Source organism: Oryzias latipes, chromosome 18, assembly GCF_053564925.1.
Source record: "Oryzias latipes strain Hd-rR chromosome 18, Olatipes_Hd-rR_3.1".
NCBI classification, from domain to species: Eukaryota; Metazoa; Chordata; class Actinopteri; order Beloniformes; family Adrianichthyidae; genus Oryzias; species Oryzias latipes.
Window position 1 is genome coordinate 7,516,038 of NC_136254.1, and position 16,775 is coordinate 7,532,812.

Genomic DNA, 16,775 nt, shown 5'->3' on the forward strand with positions numbered 1-16,775 from the left:
ATCTTGTTCGTTCCGGCTGAGCTTCATTTGGAGGTCATCACCTGGGGGCATACCTCCCGTTTAGCCTGCCACGGGGGAGTGCACCGGACCCTGAGTCTTTTCCGTAAGAGGTTCCATTGGCCTGCCATAGAAAAGGACGTGCGGGAGTACATCGCAGCCTGCTCCACGTGTGCCCGGTCTAAGTCTTCATCCTCAGCCCCAGCAGGTCTGCTCCATCCCCTTCCTACTCCCAACCGCCCCTGGTCTCACCTGGCCATGGATTTTGTCACTGGTCTTCCCCTGTCACACGGTAACACAGTCATCCTCACCGTTGTAAATCGTTTTTCTAAGATGGCTCATTTCATTCCCCTTCCTCAACTCCCCACTGCCACTGAGACAGCTAACCTCATGGTCAACCACATTTTTCGCCACCATGGCATCCCTGTGGACATTGTCTCCGACCGTGGCCCCCAGTTCACTTCTCAGGTCTGGAAGGCCTTCTGTTCGGCCTTGGGGGCCACGGTCAGTCTCACTTCCGGCTACCATCCACAGTCAAATGGCCAAGCGGAGAGAGCGAACCAGGAACTGGAGGCAGCCCTCCGCTGTCTGGCGGCACAGAATCAACAGGACTGGTCCCAATTCCCAATATGGATCGAGTATGCCCATAATACTCCCCCTTCATCTGCCACCGGGATCTCTCCTTTTGAGTGACTTAGTGAATTTCAGTGTAGTGCTTTACGTATGCTGTGGGTGATTGAGTGAATGAGAGTCAGGTGTGCGGCCCCCAGGAAGTGTGCGCTGTGGTTGCTTGGGGATGCTGAGCAGAGGGGGAGACAGAGCTGTGACTTCTGACAGTATTACAATTGACATTATAGGTGGTGATGGCACAGTTGTTGCGGAGAAAATTTCATATTGGCACTGTCATAAAGGGCGGGCCGTGGTGCGGCGGTAGGGTGGTCGACCCATGATCGTAAGGTTGCAGGCTCGATTCCCGTCTTGTTCACCCATGAGTCGAAGTGTCCTTGGGCAAGACACTGAACCCCACCTTCCCTCTGGTGGTAGGCGGGCGCCTGTGTTTGGCAGCGGAGCGACCACCAGTGTATTAATGTGTTTGTGACTGGGTGAATGGGTCTGTGACTGTAAAAGTGTACTCAGATCTTGGTCTGTTTTCTTTGTTAATGCTGTCTTGTGTTTTCAGAATTAACTTTGACATCTACCTACTGCTGTTCCTTTGTCACTGACACATCTGACATTTTCTCCTGAATCAGATTAAAACCAGACAGATGTAGATAATCAACATTTAAATCAAACCTGACCTGAGAGTCTCCAATTTACAGTATGGACTCTTCAGTCCAGCTGATAGCAGCTTCACTCCTGAATCTTGCAGGTTGTTGTTACTCAGGTCCAGAAGTCTGAGTCTGGAGGACTGAGATCTTAGAACTGAGGACAGAGCTGCACAGCTTCTCTCCGACAGATTACAATTATCCAACCTGAAGAAAACAAAGTCAGACAGCAGTTATTGAATCTGTCATGTTTCCACTCAGATTCATTTATTCACTGTGTAGGTGATTTTCCTGAGAATTCTTACAAAGCTTTGTTGGAGGCTTTTACCACTGGCAGCAGCCTCAGAAGACCCTTCTCTGAACCAGAGTATTTCTTCAGTTCAAACTTTTCCAGATCTTCTTCTGATGACAGTAAGATGAAGCTCAGAGCAGACCACTGAGCAGGAGACAGTTTCTCTGTGGACAGACGTCCTAACCTCCTTAACCGTTGGATCTCCTCCACTAGAGAAGCATCATTCAGTTCATTCAGACAGTGGAACAGGTTGATGCTTTGCTCTGCAGACAGATCCTCACTGATCTTCTCCTTGATGAACTGGACTGTTTCCTGATTGATCTTTGAGCTACTTCCTGTCTGAGTCAGCAGACCTCGTAAGAGTCTCTGATTGGTCTGCAGTGAAAGACCCAGGAGGAAGCGGAGGAACAAGTCCAGGTGTCCGTTTAGACTCTTTAAGGCCTTCTTCACAGCACTCTGGTACAACTGGACTGATCTTCTCTGTTTATGCTGAGACATCTGTGATTGCTGTTCCTCCATGAGGTTGAGTCCAGAGGTGATGAAGGTCAGGTGGACATGAAGAGCAGCCAGAAACTCCTGAACACTCAGATGGATGAAGCAGAAGACCTTGTCCTGGTACAGGCCTCTCTCCTCTCTAAAGATCTGTGTGAACACTCCTGAGTACACCAAGGCTGCTTTGATATTGATACCACACTCTGTTAGGTCGGATTCATAGAAGATCAGGTTTCCTTTCTGCAGCTGCTCAAAAGCCAGTTTTCCCAGAGACTCCATCATCTCCCTGCTCTCTGGACTCCAGTGAGGATCCATCTCAGCTCCTCTGCCATACTTGACCTTCTGGACTTTGGCCGGAAGCACCAGAAAGTGGATGTACATCTCAGTCAGGTTCTTGGGCATCTCTCCTCCCTCTCTGCTCTTCAGCAGATCATCCAGAACTGTAGCAGTGATCCAGCAGAAGACTGGGATGTGGCACATGATGCGGAGGCTTCGTGATCTCTTGATGTGGGAGATGATCCTGCTGGCCTGCTCTTCATCTCTGAACCTCTTCCTGAAGTACTCCTCCTTCTGTGGATCATTGAACCCCCTGACCTCTGTCACTATGTCAACACACTCAGCAGGGATCTGATTGGCTGCTGCAGGTCGTGTGGTTATCCAGATGAGAGCAGAGGGAAGCAGGTTTCCCCTAATGAGGTTTCTCAGCATATCAGCCACTGAGGTGGACTCTCTAGGGTCATTTAGGATCTGAGTCTTGTGGAAGTCCAAAGGAAGTCGACTCTCATCCAGACCATCAAAGATGAAGAGGACCTGGAAGTCTTCAAATCTGAAAATTCCTGCTTGTTTGGTTTCAGGGAAGAAGTGATGAATAAGTTCCACCAAGCTGAACTTCTCTTCTTTCAGCACATTCAGCTCTCTGAAAGTGAATGGAAATATGAAGTGGAGATTCTGGTGGGCTTTGCCTTCAGCCCAGTTCAGAGTGAACTTCTGTGTTAATACTGTTTTCCCGATGCCAGCCACTCCCTTAGTCATCACGGTTCTTATTGGTTCTTGTCTTCCAGCTGGGAGTTGAAAGAGCTCTTCTTGTCTGATGGTTGTTTCTGCTCTGTCTGCTTTCTTGGATGCTGCCTCTGTGTAGATCTCATTCAGAAGGGTTGGGTTTATTGCTTTAGCCATCCCCTCAAACAAACACTGGAACTTCTTCTTCAGACTAGATTGGACTTTACGTTGACAAACTGCTGGAGATCCTGAATAAAGACAACAAACAGCAAATCAACTCTCTGCAGCCCTGAGTGATGAGGGTTTGAATCCTTGTGGTTCCATGTGTTGATACATCAGTAAATCTTAATTTCTCAACAGCTGAAACCTTCAGAGAAATCCTCTTACTGCTCTGCAGTCGATCAGCCAGCTCCTCCTGTTTCATTCTCCTCAGGAAGTTCACTGTGATCTTCATCAGTGACTCTCTGCTGCTCCTCTGCTCTTCATCTTCAGCCTCCAGCTCATCCTCATCCTCCCTCTGACTCAGAAGCTTCTGGATCTTCTTCAGCTCCTTCTTCGCAAAAGTGACAATGTCGTCCTCCAGCAGCTGAAACAGAATTCCAGATGAATGAGCAAATCGGAGTGAAGTCATGGAGCCAAACATCAGCTCCATGTTGGACACACTGATAGTCCACTGGTGTCCAAAGTGCAGAATGGAGATGACTGTCAACAGAATGATGGAAAAGTAGTTGTTCATGTGCAGACCAGAAAGATGGAGTCCAGCTGTTTTTGATGCTGCTGGGCAGATGGACCACTAGGAGTCTCTGAGCCCGGCTGGTCCAGTCTGTGGAGAATCAACAGTCAGATCCATTCTGTCTGTACTGGTGGGTTTAAACCAAACTAACTGGAGTCATGTCACAGCTAGAATGTTCTACAAACAAGTCAGTTTCTATTCACTCTAATGTAAAATGACCCAAGTAAACAAAATATTTAAGCATATTTACAGTATTTATTCCTGTGTGGTTACATTTATAAAGTTACTTAATAAATCTTATCAGTTTATATTTCATATATAATTTAAATGTATAAAAATAATGAAATTCCAAATTGTCATTTCTTATTTCACAGTTGAGATGTAGAACTAACACTATCCTCCCTAATTAACCAGTAGAGACCTATGTGGACTTATGGCTACTCAACTCATTGCCCTCAATGTCAGCACTACCTGCATTTCCATGGAGACAACCAAAATAAACAGCTGATAAGAATAAAAATGTGTCATGCATACATGCCATTCTGAATCCTCTGGTTGGATTAGACTCGAAAAATTCATCAAGAGGAGACTGTGTGTGTGTGTGTGTGTGGGGGGGGGGGTTATGCCGATGTTGATCCGATTGTGTAGCGTGTAACCCTTTTACTCTTATTTGAGGAGATTACTGCACTACTGGCTTCTAAGTCAGGTGTAGACGGTGTGCACACTGAAGGAGGCTTTGAGGCACAAACAGGACAGGCCGGCTGCTCTGTGCGGGCAAGCTGCCTGACTATGGAGAATTTTTGTGTTTCCGTGCGGAAATGATGTTTAGAGTAGTCCTGTGAAACCGTGTAAACGTATTAATTTGTGCAATTTGTTGTTTATTCTGATCAAACGTGTGCTGTATGTAAATGTTTGTTAAAATTGGATCAAGCTTTTCAGGGCCTTTGTATATGCAGTGATATTTGGGCCACCACATTGAGAACAAATGTCCCAGTTTAGAGATAAAAATGTCCTAATTTGCAATGAAAATGTTCTGTTTTAAAAAACAAAACTTTCTAAGTTGCAAATGAAAACATTAAATATTTGGTTTCAAAATCTTTCTCTTTGTTCAAAAAAAACATTTTTGCGTTTGCGAAAAATTCTTTGTCTCACATCTCGCTTTCTCCCCATCTTTGATTTTACTTTCACATCTCAGAATTTAGCGTGATGTTTGTGCCACCAAAAGGCCAATGAGACAAGAGGGCTCATGCTGATTGTCTGCATTCTATCCAATCAAGTTGCCATATTCATCAAACTCTCTGTCTGCTACCGAGGCCCTCAATTTTGTCTCTCTGGCTGAAGAAAAAGACAAAGTTTTGTTTTTAAAACTCAGCAAGATGACAATATTTTACCGCCCACACCTTGATATGAAAGTTTACTTTTAGTTTTGTATGAATAGCTATTTTACAGTGTTTTACATTGTTTTGCAATGTACCAATCATAGTGAGGCATGGCTCCTGGGGGCATGACATTGACTGGCTTAATGGCAGGCAGACAGACAACAGAGAAACATCAAGGGCAGCAAACCTGACACCCCTCTCCATTTAAAATGGGAGCGAATGGATGTTATGATGCGTGATGCATTCTGATACTCTCACATAGATCTGATCTGATTCAGACTGCAGACCACAGGTTTGTGTAACCCTTGTTTCAATCGCCAATGAACAGTGCCCGTTCTTTTACTAACCACAGTTTTAATTCAACTATGAAAATGTAAGAGTGGGTGAATGGCTCCTCTAAAATAACTTTTGAGCAGGGTTAAAATGAGCGAAAAGTAATAAGAAAGTCAACATTTTACTTTTAATTTCAAATTAAGAGTAAACATAATTTGAAGTCTAAATTTTACTTTTAATCACAACTAATGAATATTACATTGTAATGTGCAGTAATGATTTACTGAAAGGTTTTAATTACAATCAATGAACTATTGGTTATCTTTACTTGCTCTGTAATGTGTAGTAATAATTACTGGTTTAATGTGATCATGTGTTCTAATGATAAACAATGATTATTACATAACGGTTACTGTTTACTGAAATCATGAATGAATGTTTTCTAAAGATATGCATGCATTCATTCATCTTCTCAGCGGGAGAGATTTAAGAGTTGCTGAATGAGTTGTACGGCGTTGGTTACGGCCTGCAGTAACCAGAATAAACAACCTTAAAAGAGGTTAAGTCTCCGTGCCTAAGTGTGGGAAAGGGACGCTACAATAAAAATATGTGGTGTTTATGGCTCTCTCTGCCAAAAAGGTTCCCTACTCCTGACTTACACCCGCAACTGCAAACCCACACACTGGAACAACACTTTTGTTAAAATTACAGATGATATTACAGTGGTGGGGGCTGATTCCCTCTGGGATGAGATAGTTTATAGCAGGGGTCTTTAATTAAAATTGAAGGTGGTCCAGTAAGAAAATAATTCTTGAAGTTAAGGTCCGGAAACAAAAAAGAAGTCTAAATATTTAGTGTACAATATTTTTAATAAGCCAAGGATTGGTGGCACATCAGCATGTAATTAATATCTAACTCCCACTTCAAATGAATTCAGTACAATTAAAATTGATTTGAAATGTAATGTCACATAACAAAAGACTCATGGAACTGTGTGCCACACACATACACAAACACACACACGCGCACACACACACACACACAGACGCACGTACACACACACACACATCAGGAACACTGCCAGGACAACTGCTGTAATCACTAAGAAAACTAGATAAAGGAGGATCCACCATCTTCTACGGATTCATTAGCTACTACAGATTTATTAGAATGCAAAGGAAATGTTTTTACCTTTATGTCATATATGGACAAATATAATCTGAATTCCAGCTTAGAATAAGGTTAATATGTTCATGAAAAACCTAGAAAATTTGGGAAATTGAAATTGCAATGTCTAGGTCTTTACAGAAAATGTCATTTTTTCAAAACTTTGTAAAGTTTTGGAAAAGTCATGAAATATTAATATTTTTGATGCAATACCATAAAAATAAACTAGTTTAACATGAGATTTTAATTTAAATAGTGGCAGAACTTGAACCTGGGGCTATCTGTGATGTGAGTTGACGTTGACGTAAAGCAGCAGGAACTTTCATAAGTTCAGTGCGTGATGCTTTCTACTTGTTATTCATGGATTGTGAAAAGCTACAAAATGCTGAGGAAATGTAGCTTGGACAACAAGTGGCTTTTCAAGGAGAAGTATCAACTGTGGTTAATTAAGGTTAAGGTTCAACCACCAAATGGTTCCTTGCGGCACCTAGGAGCGCGACGGCTGATGAGACTTGAACTTCAAATACATGCAACAAGCAACATTTAGCCTGGGACACGCTTAAAATATGTGCAGCATATTGTAATATAGCAATATTGTGCTGGTCACACAAAAATAAGTGCGATTGACATCAATGACATGTATTCGTCACGATATCTCCAGTTTGTGTTTATCTTCCAACTTTAACCACAAACATTACAGAGCAAAATGTTGGGGAAGTTTTAAATATTGACTAGTATGACCTAGGGCTGCACAATATGATGAAAACTCGCGATGTGCGATATTCGTAATCAATATTGCAATGAGGATATAACTTGCGATAAATGAACAAAAAGCACACCAACAAAAGAAAACATTTCCATTTCACTGCAACAGTTTAATATAAATAAGAGTCAAAATATCTTAAATTACACCCCAAATGATCCTCTTCTACATAGGGCAACATCTCGTGTCAAACTCAAGGCTCGCAGGCCATATGTGGCCCGTCATGTCATTGTATGTGGCCCATGAGAGCATAAAGGTTTTTAAGTTCTTAGAATAAAAATAAAAATTGGTGTGTATTTATTCATATCTAGGGGGAATCAGACTTGAAAACTGGGATTGGGCAATTATGCATTAGGACTTAAACTCTGTCCATATAATCTAACCTGACAGAATCAAATTTAAAAAAGGGTTAATGTTAGAGTAACAAGCAAACATCCACACTATTTATTTTGTACATTATTGACTTGGGGAAAATGTCACTGATGCTAATCTACATTTTTATGCTGATGACTCAGTCATTTACTGTTATGGATCATCTGTTGCTCAGGCCATTGAAACCTTGCAGAAAGCTTTTGTTGCAGTACAGCACTCACTTAATCAGTAAGAATGGGTTCTCAATGCTGACAAGACAAAACTAATATTGTTTTCAAACTCAAAGAAGGTCCCTGAAACAATTCCAATGGTGTCCACCTTGGATGGAAATGTCATAGAGTTGGTTCATGAGTACAAGCACCTTGGTGTCTGGATTGATGACTCCCTCACATTTAAACCTCACGTAGAAAAACTTGTAAAAAAACCTCAAACTTAACTTGTCTTTTTCTTCCGTAACAAGTTGTGCTTTCCTTTTGAAGTAAAAAAATTGCCTTGTTGCTGCAACCTTTTTATCTGCGCTGGATTTTGGTGATATTCTGTATATGAATGCCTCATCTTCATGTGGACACCATGTATCATGCTTCCCTGGGGTTCATTGCCAACTGTAGATCCATGATGCATCATTGTGTATTCAAGAGTAAAAGGGCCTTCTCTGACCACCAGGGGGCAGGAACAGTGGTACACTTTTATTTCCAAGGCCTTGCTTGGATTCATGCCTCCCTACATTTGTTCTTTAATCACAAGGAGAAGTGTGGAATCTTACTCCTTAAGATCTAAAGTCCAGTTGTTGCTTTCTGTTCCAGTCGCCCGCACAGAGCTGGGGGAAAAGCCTTTGTCCACTCTGCTCCTTTTGCTTGGAATATGTTCCAGAAAGACTGGAAACTAAGTGTACTGGTATCTTTAAATGTTTTTAAGAACAAGCTCAAAGCATCAAAGACTGAAACAGTAATGTGCAACTGCTTTTTATCATGTATGTGGTTTTAATATTGTTAGTTTTTATGTATTTTTTGTATTGAAATGTGCTGCCTCTTGGCCAGGACCTCCTTGGAAAAGAGGTTTTTAATCTCAATGGACAAATGAAGGTTAAATAAAAATTAAAAACCATCTGTTTTCTCTTCAACTGTAATTGTCACTTTAAAAAGTTATAGTAAATAAATATGAGTAATTTAACATTAAGTAGTTATGTTTATTATGGCCCGCAGCAGCAGTCACTGACTGCAAGGACCATATTGTTTTCGCAGTAGGAACGACGACTTCGCCGCCTTTCAGCGAGAATGTGACCCCCGCCGCATGCTTGAAAAGTCACCAAAACGTGCACACACCTGGGATAAATTGCAATTGAATTTTCCACAAAGTCAACGTCACCCCCCCGAAGACGATGACATCACGGCCAGCGATCCCGTCAAAAAAATGAATGGGCCGAAAATCGCTTATGGGGCCCAACAAAATGTACCTCAAAATACAGTCGCGAAACCAAAACACTCGTGTCGGGGATATCCCAAAGAAGTTTTGAAATCATTACGGTGCGGCCACACGACCTAAGGCTTGGCGGCCATTTTGTGGCGAACTCTGAGAATTGGCGATTTTCGTGTTTTCCCACGATATGGGGAAACGACACTTTTGTTTGAGCGATTTTCACGCAATTGCACACACTTGCTGCCAGCTCCAGTCTACAAACACCACAGAAGTGTTGTTGACCTTTGACCTTGGGAAAAGGCCGCCATCTGTAATTTTCTCAAAAAAGCACCTTTAGCACCAGATACGAACGAAAACTCATCGTTGGAATTTTCATCAATCGTCTCGTAACTTTTCGGGCATCAACGGCCAGCTACTTTGGACAAAATGTTGGAATTAGAAGTTATAGAATTTGAACGGCGTGCGCGTGGCGAGCTCGCAACCGTTGCCATCTTAGCTAGCTCGCACATTTTTCATCGGAATGTCGTGAAGAGGAAATATGCAATTCCCTGGCCCGCGCTGAACAAAACGATGTCACGCACGACAAGATCGATAAAGGAATGTGGGCATGGTAAGCAAAAAACCGTCAGAAAAAAATGTGCCGACTCGGCAAAAACGAAAAAATTCAGAACTTTTTTTTTGAGAATCGCCAAACGAAACCAATCTACCCTGGTTCGCAATATCCAAAGGAAGTTTTTAAATCATTACGGGATGGTGACACGACCTACGGTTTGGCGGCCATTTTGTGCCAAAATCTGCAATTTCCCCATTTTCGCGTTTTTACACAATATGAAAAAATGAACTTTTTTTCCAGGGATTTTCACAAAATTTCACTCACATGTTGCTAGAGCAAGTCCACAACTACCTCTGGAGTTTCGTCGACCTTTGACCTCGGGAAAAGGCCGCCATCTTGAATTTTCTATAAAAAACACCTTTACCGCTGGATTCAATCGTAAACTTGTCGTTGGAATTATCTGCGATCGTCTCGAAACTTTTTCCGGCATCAACGGCAAGCTACTCTGGAAGAAATGTTGCAATCAGAAGTTGTAGATTTTGAACGGCCTCCGCGTGGCGAGCTCGCAAAGTCGCGCACTGCTATTCCTCATTCCTTATTATGGCCCGCAGCAGCAGTCACTGACTGCAAGGACCATATTGTTTTCGCAGTTGGAACGACGACTTCGCTGCCTTTCAGCGAGAATGTGACCCCCGCCGCATGCTCGAAAAGTCACCAAAACGTGCACACACCTGGGATACAAACAAGTCTACAAACACCACAGAAGTGTCGTTGACCTTTGACCTTGGGAAAAGGCCGCCATCTGTAATTTTTTTCAAAAAAGCACCTTTAGCACCAGATACAAACGAAAACTCATCGTTGGAATTTTCATCGTCATCCCGAGGCGAGACTAAAACATAAAATGGTTGCTATGGAGATAAAATCAACAGAAAAGCAGCCATTTTGAAAAAAGTGTTTTTTTTTCTAACTTATGACATATAGCTTTCACCAATGGAGGAATGTGTTTTTCTGAGTCAGTTAATGATGCTGCTCGCTATGCTAGCACTTTTAGCAACATTAGCATAGCTAGCATAGTTAGCATAATTAGCATTTTAGTTAATGTGTTTTCATGAGTCAGTTGATGATGCTGATCGCTATGCTAGCACTTTTAGCCACATTAGCATAGCTAGCATAGTAGCATAATTAGCATTTTAGGTAATGTGTTTTTCTGAGAGAGTTGATGATGCTGATCGCAATGCTAGCACTTTTAGCCACATTAGCATAACTAGCATAGTTAGCATAATTAGCGAATGCAGTTTTGACTAGCCCTTAATTTGTGGGCGGTGAGGGCGGTGAAGGGCGGCGTTGGTGCGTACAGTTGGGCGTGGAAGGCAGGTTGCGTCTGCGGGCCATACAACGCTGCTTGCGGCTTTAATTTTTCATTGCATTTAGTTACATGTATAAGTTATATCTGGTCCTTTAAGGACAGCTGCTATACTGTTGTGGCCCTCTATGAAAATGAGTTCGACACCCCTGATCTAACGTAAAAGCTCCATCCAATTAGTCAACAACTTGAAGGGCTCCATCTGATTGAACAAATGCATAAATGCATTTATTCAATTTGTTAAATACTTCAAGCTGCCATAAGACTGTTTTAGCACATTTCAAGGTTTACAATTTATTTCGATTTTCACCAACTTTTGCAATTCAGATATTGCACACTAAATCCACAGTATGAAACCAAACTCAGACACCAACAACCAAATCTACAAAATCCAGTCAAAACTGGAACTTTTTTCCTGATTTGGTTGGAATCAGACTAGAGCTGCTGTCAGTCAGAGTAAGCAGTCAACATGTTTTCTTCTCCAACATATCTATGGAATTAATTCAGTCTCAAAAATCAGAAATGCAGACAACCACACGCTCTGATTCACAACTGTAATTTTACGCAAATGTGCAATATAAATTTGGAAATGCACTTGTCTTTCACAAACACACGCTGTGTTTCACACATGCACAATAAGTCTTTCTCACAAATGTGCACGCTGTTTCACAAAAACAAAATAAATCATAAGTAATAATCAGAGATTCATAAAATATGCTTTACAAACACAATTTTTAGGTACACTTGTGATGTGAACTCACAAATCATGCAAGTTTTAGAATGTGCATTCAAAAGCTCGCTCTCATTTTTGAATCTCCCCACATTTGTGAGAGATTTTTCTATGGTGAATATTGAGACTCGTTTGACGGAGCAGGTCAACTAATGTCACCATTGGCGAATGAATCTGTCAATCAAATGAATCAGCAAAGCAGGCGTGCTCACTTTCAGCCAATCCAATGATCCCCCAATCCCTTTAGACTTTCTCCAGCTTCCACACAGGTGACAAATAGCCCCGCCCACCTTTGATTCTGTACAGGTCGGTCGTTAGCGTGTTAGCTTTAGCATGGCTCCTGTAGGTTTATTGTCTTCGGTCTTCAAAAATTACTGGCTTGTGCAACTTTCCAGTGCACCTGGAAGCAAGGCAACGGTGGTTGAATGGAGTTGGCATTAAATCCAGAGAACTGTCTCCTGGTGATGCGATTTGCTATGAATGTTTCACTGGAGATAGTTTGCTAATACTTATTAGCTGCTAATACGGCAGCTGCTGCTAGTGTCCTTTTAGCACTCAGACATGGTTCCCTTCGGTCTGGATCATGAGGAGGTGGAGGAGAAAAATCTTCAACCTCCACAAAAAGTTCTTTGGAGAAACTGGTATCACTTTGTAACACTCTCCATTTTAAAAATGCAGTGTGACTACTTTACCTCAAGCTAACCTCACTGTCAATCACAGATCATTACCTCCCCCTTTTTTCCTTTTCATACCTCAAGTCAGGGCATAGAGTGGAGTCAGCCTCAAACTGTCCTTTTGCGTTACCCCAAAAGTTAGGACAGAGTTACAATCCTGACTTTAATGTATGATTTTATTGTGTGACTCCTAAGTAGTGACTTTGCATCTCCGGACTTTATAACTTTTCTGCCATGTTTGTGTGCCATGGACCTTCAGTTCCGACATCATTGTGCAAGCTGGAGAAAGTCTCAGGGGCTATTGGATTGGCTGAAAGAGAAAAAAGCCTGCTTTGCTGATGAGTTTGATTGACAGGTTCATTAGCCAATGGTGACAATAATAAGAAACACTTATTGTGCATGTGTGAAACATTTAGCGTGCATGTGTGAAACACGTGTGAATTTCCAAATTTATATTGCACGTTTGCGTAAAATTACAGTTTGAATCAGAGCGTGTGTATTTGTGAAACCTAGTTGTTTGCACTTGTGATTATTGTCAAGCTGATCAGCAGAGTTGGTTGCCTCGCTGTGTCCTGGAGCGCGCAGCACCTCACACGAGTGCGCAGCACCTTGCACATGAGCATGCACGCCCTGTGCGCTCAGCACGGAGAACAATGCATGCGCGCCGTTACCAGCTGAAATCAATTAAGTCAATCAGCGCTAGGGATGGGTATCGTTAAGGTTTTAACGGAACTACTACTCTTATCGATACTGCTTATCGATCCGGTATTTTAACGGTACTCTTATCGATACTTTTTGAGGACAAAAATAAATAAATAAATAACAAATTAAGAACATAAAGTGTTTTATTTCCTCATTTTGCAACGACCGCAACTCCTGCTGCTTCATCATCTTCTCTGCGGAGAAGATGGGGTTTCTTAATTTAATTAAAACCTTAGAGCCCACATATGAGCTGTATTGTTAATCCTATAGACAATGGTGCTACTGTCAAGCTGAATGTTTGTCTCCTTTTAGTCTAGACTACAAAGTGCAACTCAAAACACAGCTGTGACTAAGTAAAAAAGTAACCTTTTTATTTTGGACAAGTGAAAACAAGTTTAGAATAACGAAATTAGACAGAAACAAGACAAAAGTTATATAAAACAAGTCACAATTATTTAAACACAAGTCCAAAAAGGGAGTAAGAAGAAAAATCTTATACTTAACTTTGATTCCAAGAGTGTGTTCACTTATTTATTATTCATCCCAGAAATGGGCGTTACATTTGTTTTGGGTTTGATTAAATAAAAGCAACATTTGCTTTAAGTTGTCTGCCGTTTGTACTTATTGCTTTCCTTAAGTAGGGTGGGGGGGGAAAAAAATCGGGAAAAAATCGGAAATCGAATTTAAAAAAAAAAAATCGGAGATTTTATTTTTAGGCCATATCGCCCAGCCCTAATTTAAATATACTTTATTGTTCTGTTTTGATTGTTTAAAGGTTTTTCACCTACCGCCAATATCTACTGTTGCTAATAAAAATTTGGAAAGAGTGAAATCCTGTGTCCAGTCCTGTCCTTTTGCAATAATGTGAGCACACAGTTCACAAATACAATTGACAATTATTGAGACTGAATTAATTCCATACATCTCTGCTCTCACAGACTCTCAGAATACTCAACTGAAAAGATCTCATTATGCACATGACTTAAAGTCCTTCATCTGAAAACTGTTGATCATCTAAACCAGAATAAAACCTCCTTTAACTCTGAAAAACACTTACTGTTCCTCCCTGTCTGAATTGACATCCTTGCAAGCCTCGAAGGACACGGAGCTGGATCCCGAAATTGGGGATTCAATTTCAGATTCACATCGAATAAAATCTTCCAATTCTAGCTCAGGTTCAGATCCGATAAAATCTTCCAATTCTGGCTCAGATTCAAATCCAGTTTCAGATTCAGATTCAAATTCAAATCCAGATCCTGGTCCAGGTTGGTTCCTGTAAAGAATGAAGGTTGCTGATGTGAGTGCTGAGCTCTGACATGGAGAAGATCATGGACAGTTGGGCCGCCTTTACACTGCAGGTCTAGATGCTCATATCCGATTTTCTGACTATATCCGATTTTTTTGACGACCCGCTTACATCATCTTTTAAAAGTGACCCGTATCTGATTTTTGCATTTACACTATACAATGCTGAAACTATCAAATGTAGACGTTCTGAGGACTACGTAGCAGTATTTCCGCATTCCGCGGACCTCTTTTGGACTTTTGTGATTGCGGTTGTCATGGAGGCAAGTAAAAGGGAGTAAAAGGGAGGGCTGCTCGGCTGTCTCTGAGTTTTGAATGAGGAAGTGTTTGCAGACGTTGTGCTGTCCGAGCAGTTTGATCCAAGTGTTGAACCTTTCCTGCACGATGACTTCTCTTTCCCGACCATAGTCAGAAACGCACGGGAGATTTCCTCGGGGTTCACTTTTCCGTTCTGAACCCTCAGCCTCCAGAGTGGGCTAAGAGACTCCGAAACTTTTGGGGGAGACACCTTATTTTTAATTTACGGTTCTCCGACACTCCCCCACTCCGCGCTCACACACCCCCTCTCTCCTTACACACACATGCACGCGCGCGCTCACACACACACACACGATCCCCAAAGAAATAAACGGCTTCTAACCTGCTGTTCCATAGCAACGGTTCATACTAACGCTTCATTAGTTATCGTTTGCGTCCGGACCAGACATAACAGCGGTTTCCAACTACGGTCTGAAGCCTGAGGCTGAAAGGTAACACGCTGACGGCAAAATCAGCATCACAAAAGCACTTTAATAAGTCATGTGATCTCAGTTGGTGGTATCATGAGTTGACGTCACTGATGTACGACTCGCATTTACTGGGGAATATCCGATTTGTCTGCTTACATGGCACACGCAAATGCACGTATCCGATTTGTTTCCGATTTATTTCCACATATGAGAGAGGCCTGTATCCGATCTGAGAAAAACGGAATCCATGCGCTTTTGTCCTGCTTACACGTTCACCGATCATATCCGATCTGTGCCACATGAGAGGAAAAAATCGGAATTGGGTCACTTGAACCATGCAGTGTAAAGGCGGCCTTGGAGATGTTTATCTCACCACTGAGCGTTGCTTTGATTGTCATGGTTATCATCTCTGCTTTGGGGTTCGTCCCACAGATCGTCCCACGGATCCATGCTGCTGGATTCACTGGATCCACATCAGCTCACACACACCTTCCACCTTCACCTGCAGAGGAAACCCTCATCACCGTCAGCTCTGATCCTCTTCAAGGAACAGATTAGCTGCTCCTCCACTGATTGGCTCTTTTCTTGTGTTTCCCTTCGGGTTCAGGTGAATGCAGTCAGACAGTGGGAGGCAGAGGAAGCAGGCATCAGATGCTGCACTTTTGCTCTCTCTCCACCAGGTGGAGACATGGAGCTACAGCAACAACATTTCCATTCAGCCACTTTGATAAAGAAAAAACAAACTTCCTGTTTCTACACTTCAGGAAACATGAAGAATCAAGAAAAACATACAGATATCAAAGAATGAGGAGAAACGAAAGAAATACATAAATTCTTCCTCTCAAAGCACCAACAGAGAATTTGATTCCCAATGTTGAATGTCTAAACTGGACAGAAATACAGGTTACTTGTTCAAGGTAATCCATTACCTTACAATATTACTCTCTGAAAACTGTAACATGAGTCCTTAGTTACTTTTACTTTTTTTCTTTAGAACAACTGCAGAACAAAAACTTCTAAAGAGACAAATTTACCACAAAGTTGTTCTCATTTCTATAAAGGATGATTTGGTTTCATGAAGATTTCTAATATAGTTTATTTCTGGTAAAGTGAAAACAATGTAAACACAATGGATCAAAACTGAGCTTCAGTGAATTTAGTCCATATAAAGGAAACTTGGGGTGTGTTCAGACTGGACACTGAACTGCAGGATGTCCGCAAACTGATCTGACTGATCTGACAATTTGAGATGAAGATGGAGTTGGAAGGTTACATGAGCAAGACATTTAGAGAAACTAAACACAGACAACAAGTTCAACTGGAAACCCGATAGTCACTGAGGGGAGGGGCGGAGCTTCGAGCTGATTGACAGAATGTTGATCTCAGTGATAAGGGTAGAGCTGAAAAAAAGTGAGGACATGTGACCTTCTCCTTCCAGTCGTGCATGAACTCCCCTCATCTGTCATCTACTAAATAAAATAATTTGGAAGTCAGAAAGGACAGAACACACAACAAGCATCAGCTGATTGTTGTTGACCTGATGAAGAAGAGTCCTCCATGTTGTTGATCAGT

At 41.9% G+C, this 16,775-nt stretch overlaps 1 protein-coding gene across 1 annotated transcript; it reads right to left on the bottom strand.

Annotated features, from left to right (window-relative positions):
- Positions 1 to 1,251: 1,251 nt before the first annotated feature.
- Positions 1,252 to 15,757, bottom strand: LOC101159635 (NLR family CARD domain-containing protein 3-like). Its single transcript, XM_078936723.1, has 6 exons — positions 15,577 to 15,757; positions 14,228 to 14,443; positions 3,790 to 3,868; positions 3,433 to 3,631; positions 1,568 to 3,293; positions 1,252 to 1,469 (listed from the first exon to the last, which is right to left on the bottom strand). Exons 1-6 carry the CDS (start codon positions 15,651 to 15,653, stop codon positions 1,280 to 1,282), a joined length of 2,487 nt encoding a protein of 828 aa, XP_078792849.1. The 5' UTR covers positions 15,654 to 15,757; the 3' UTR covers positions 1,252 to 1,279.
- Between the last annotated feature and the right edge of the window lie 1,018 nt (positions 15,758 to 16,775).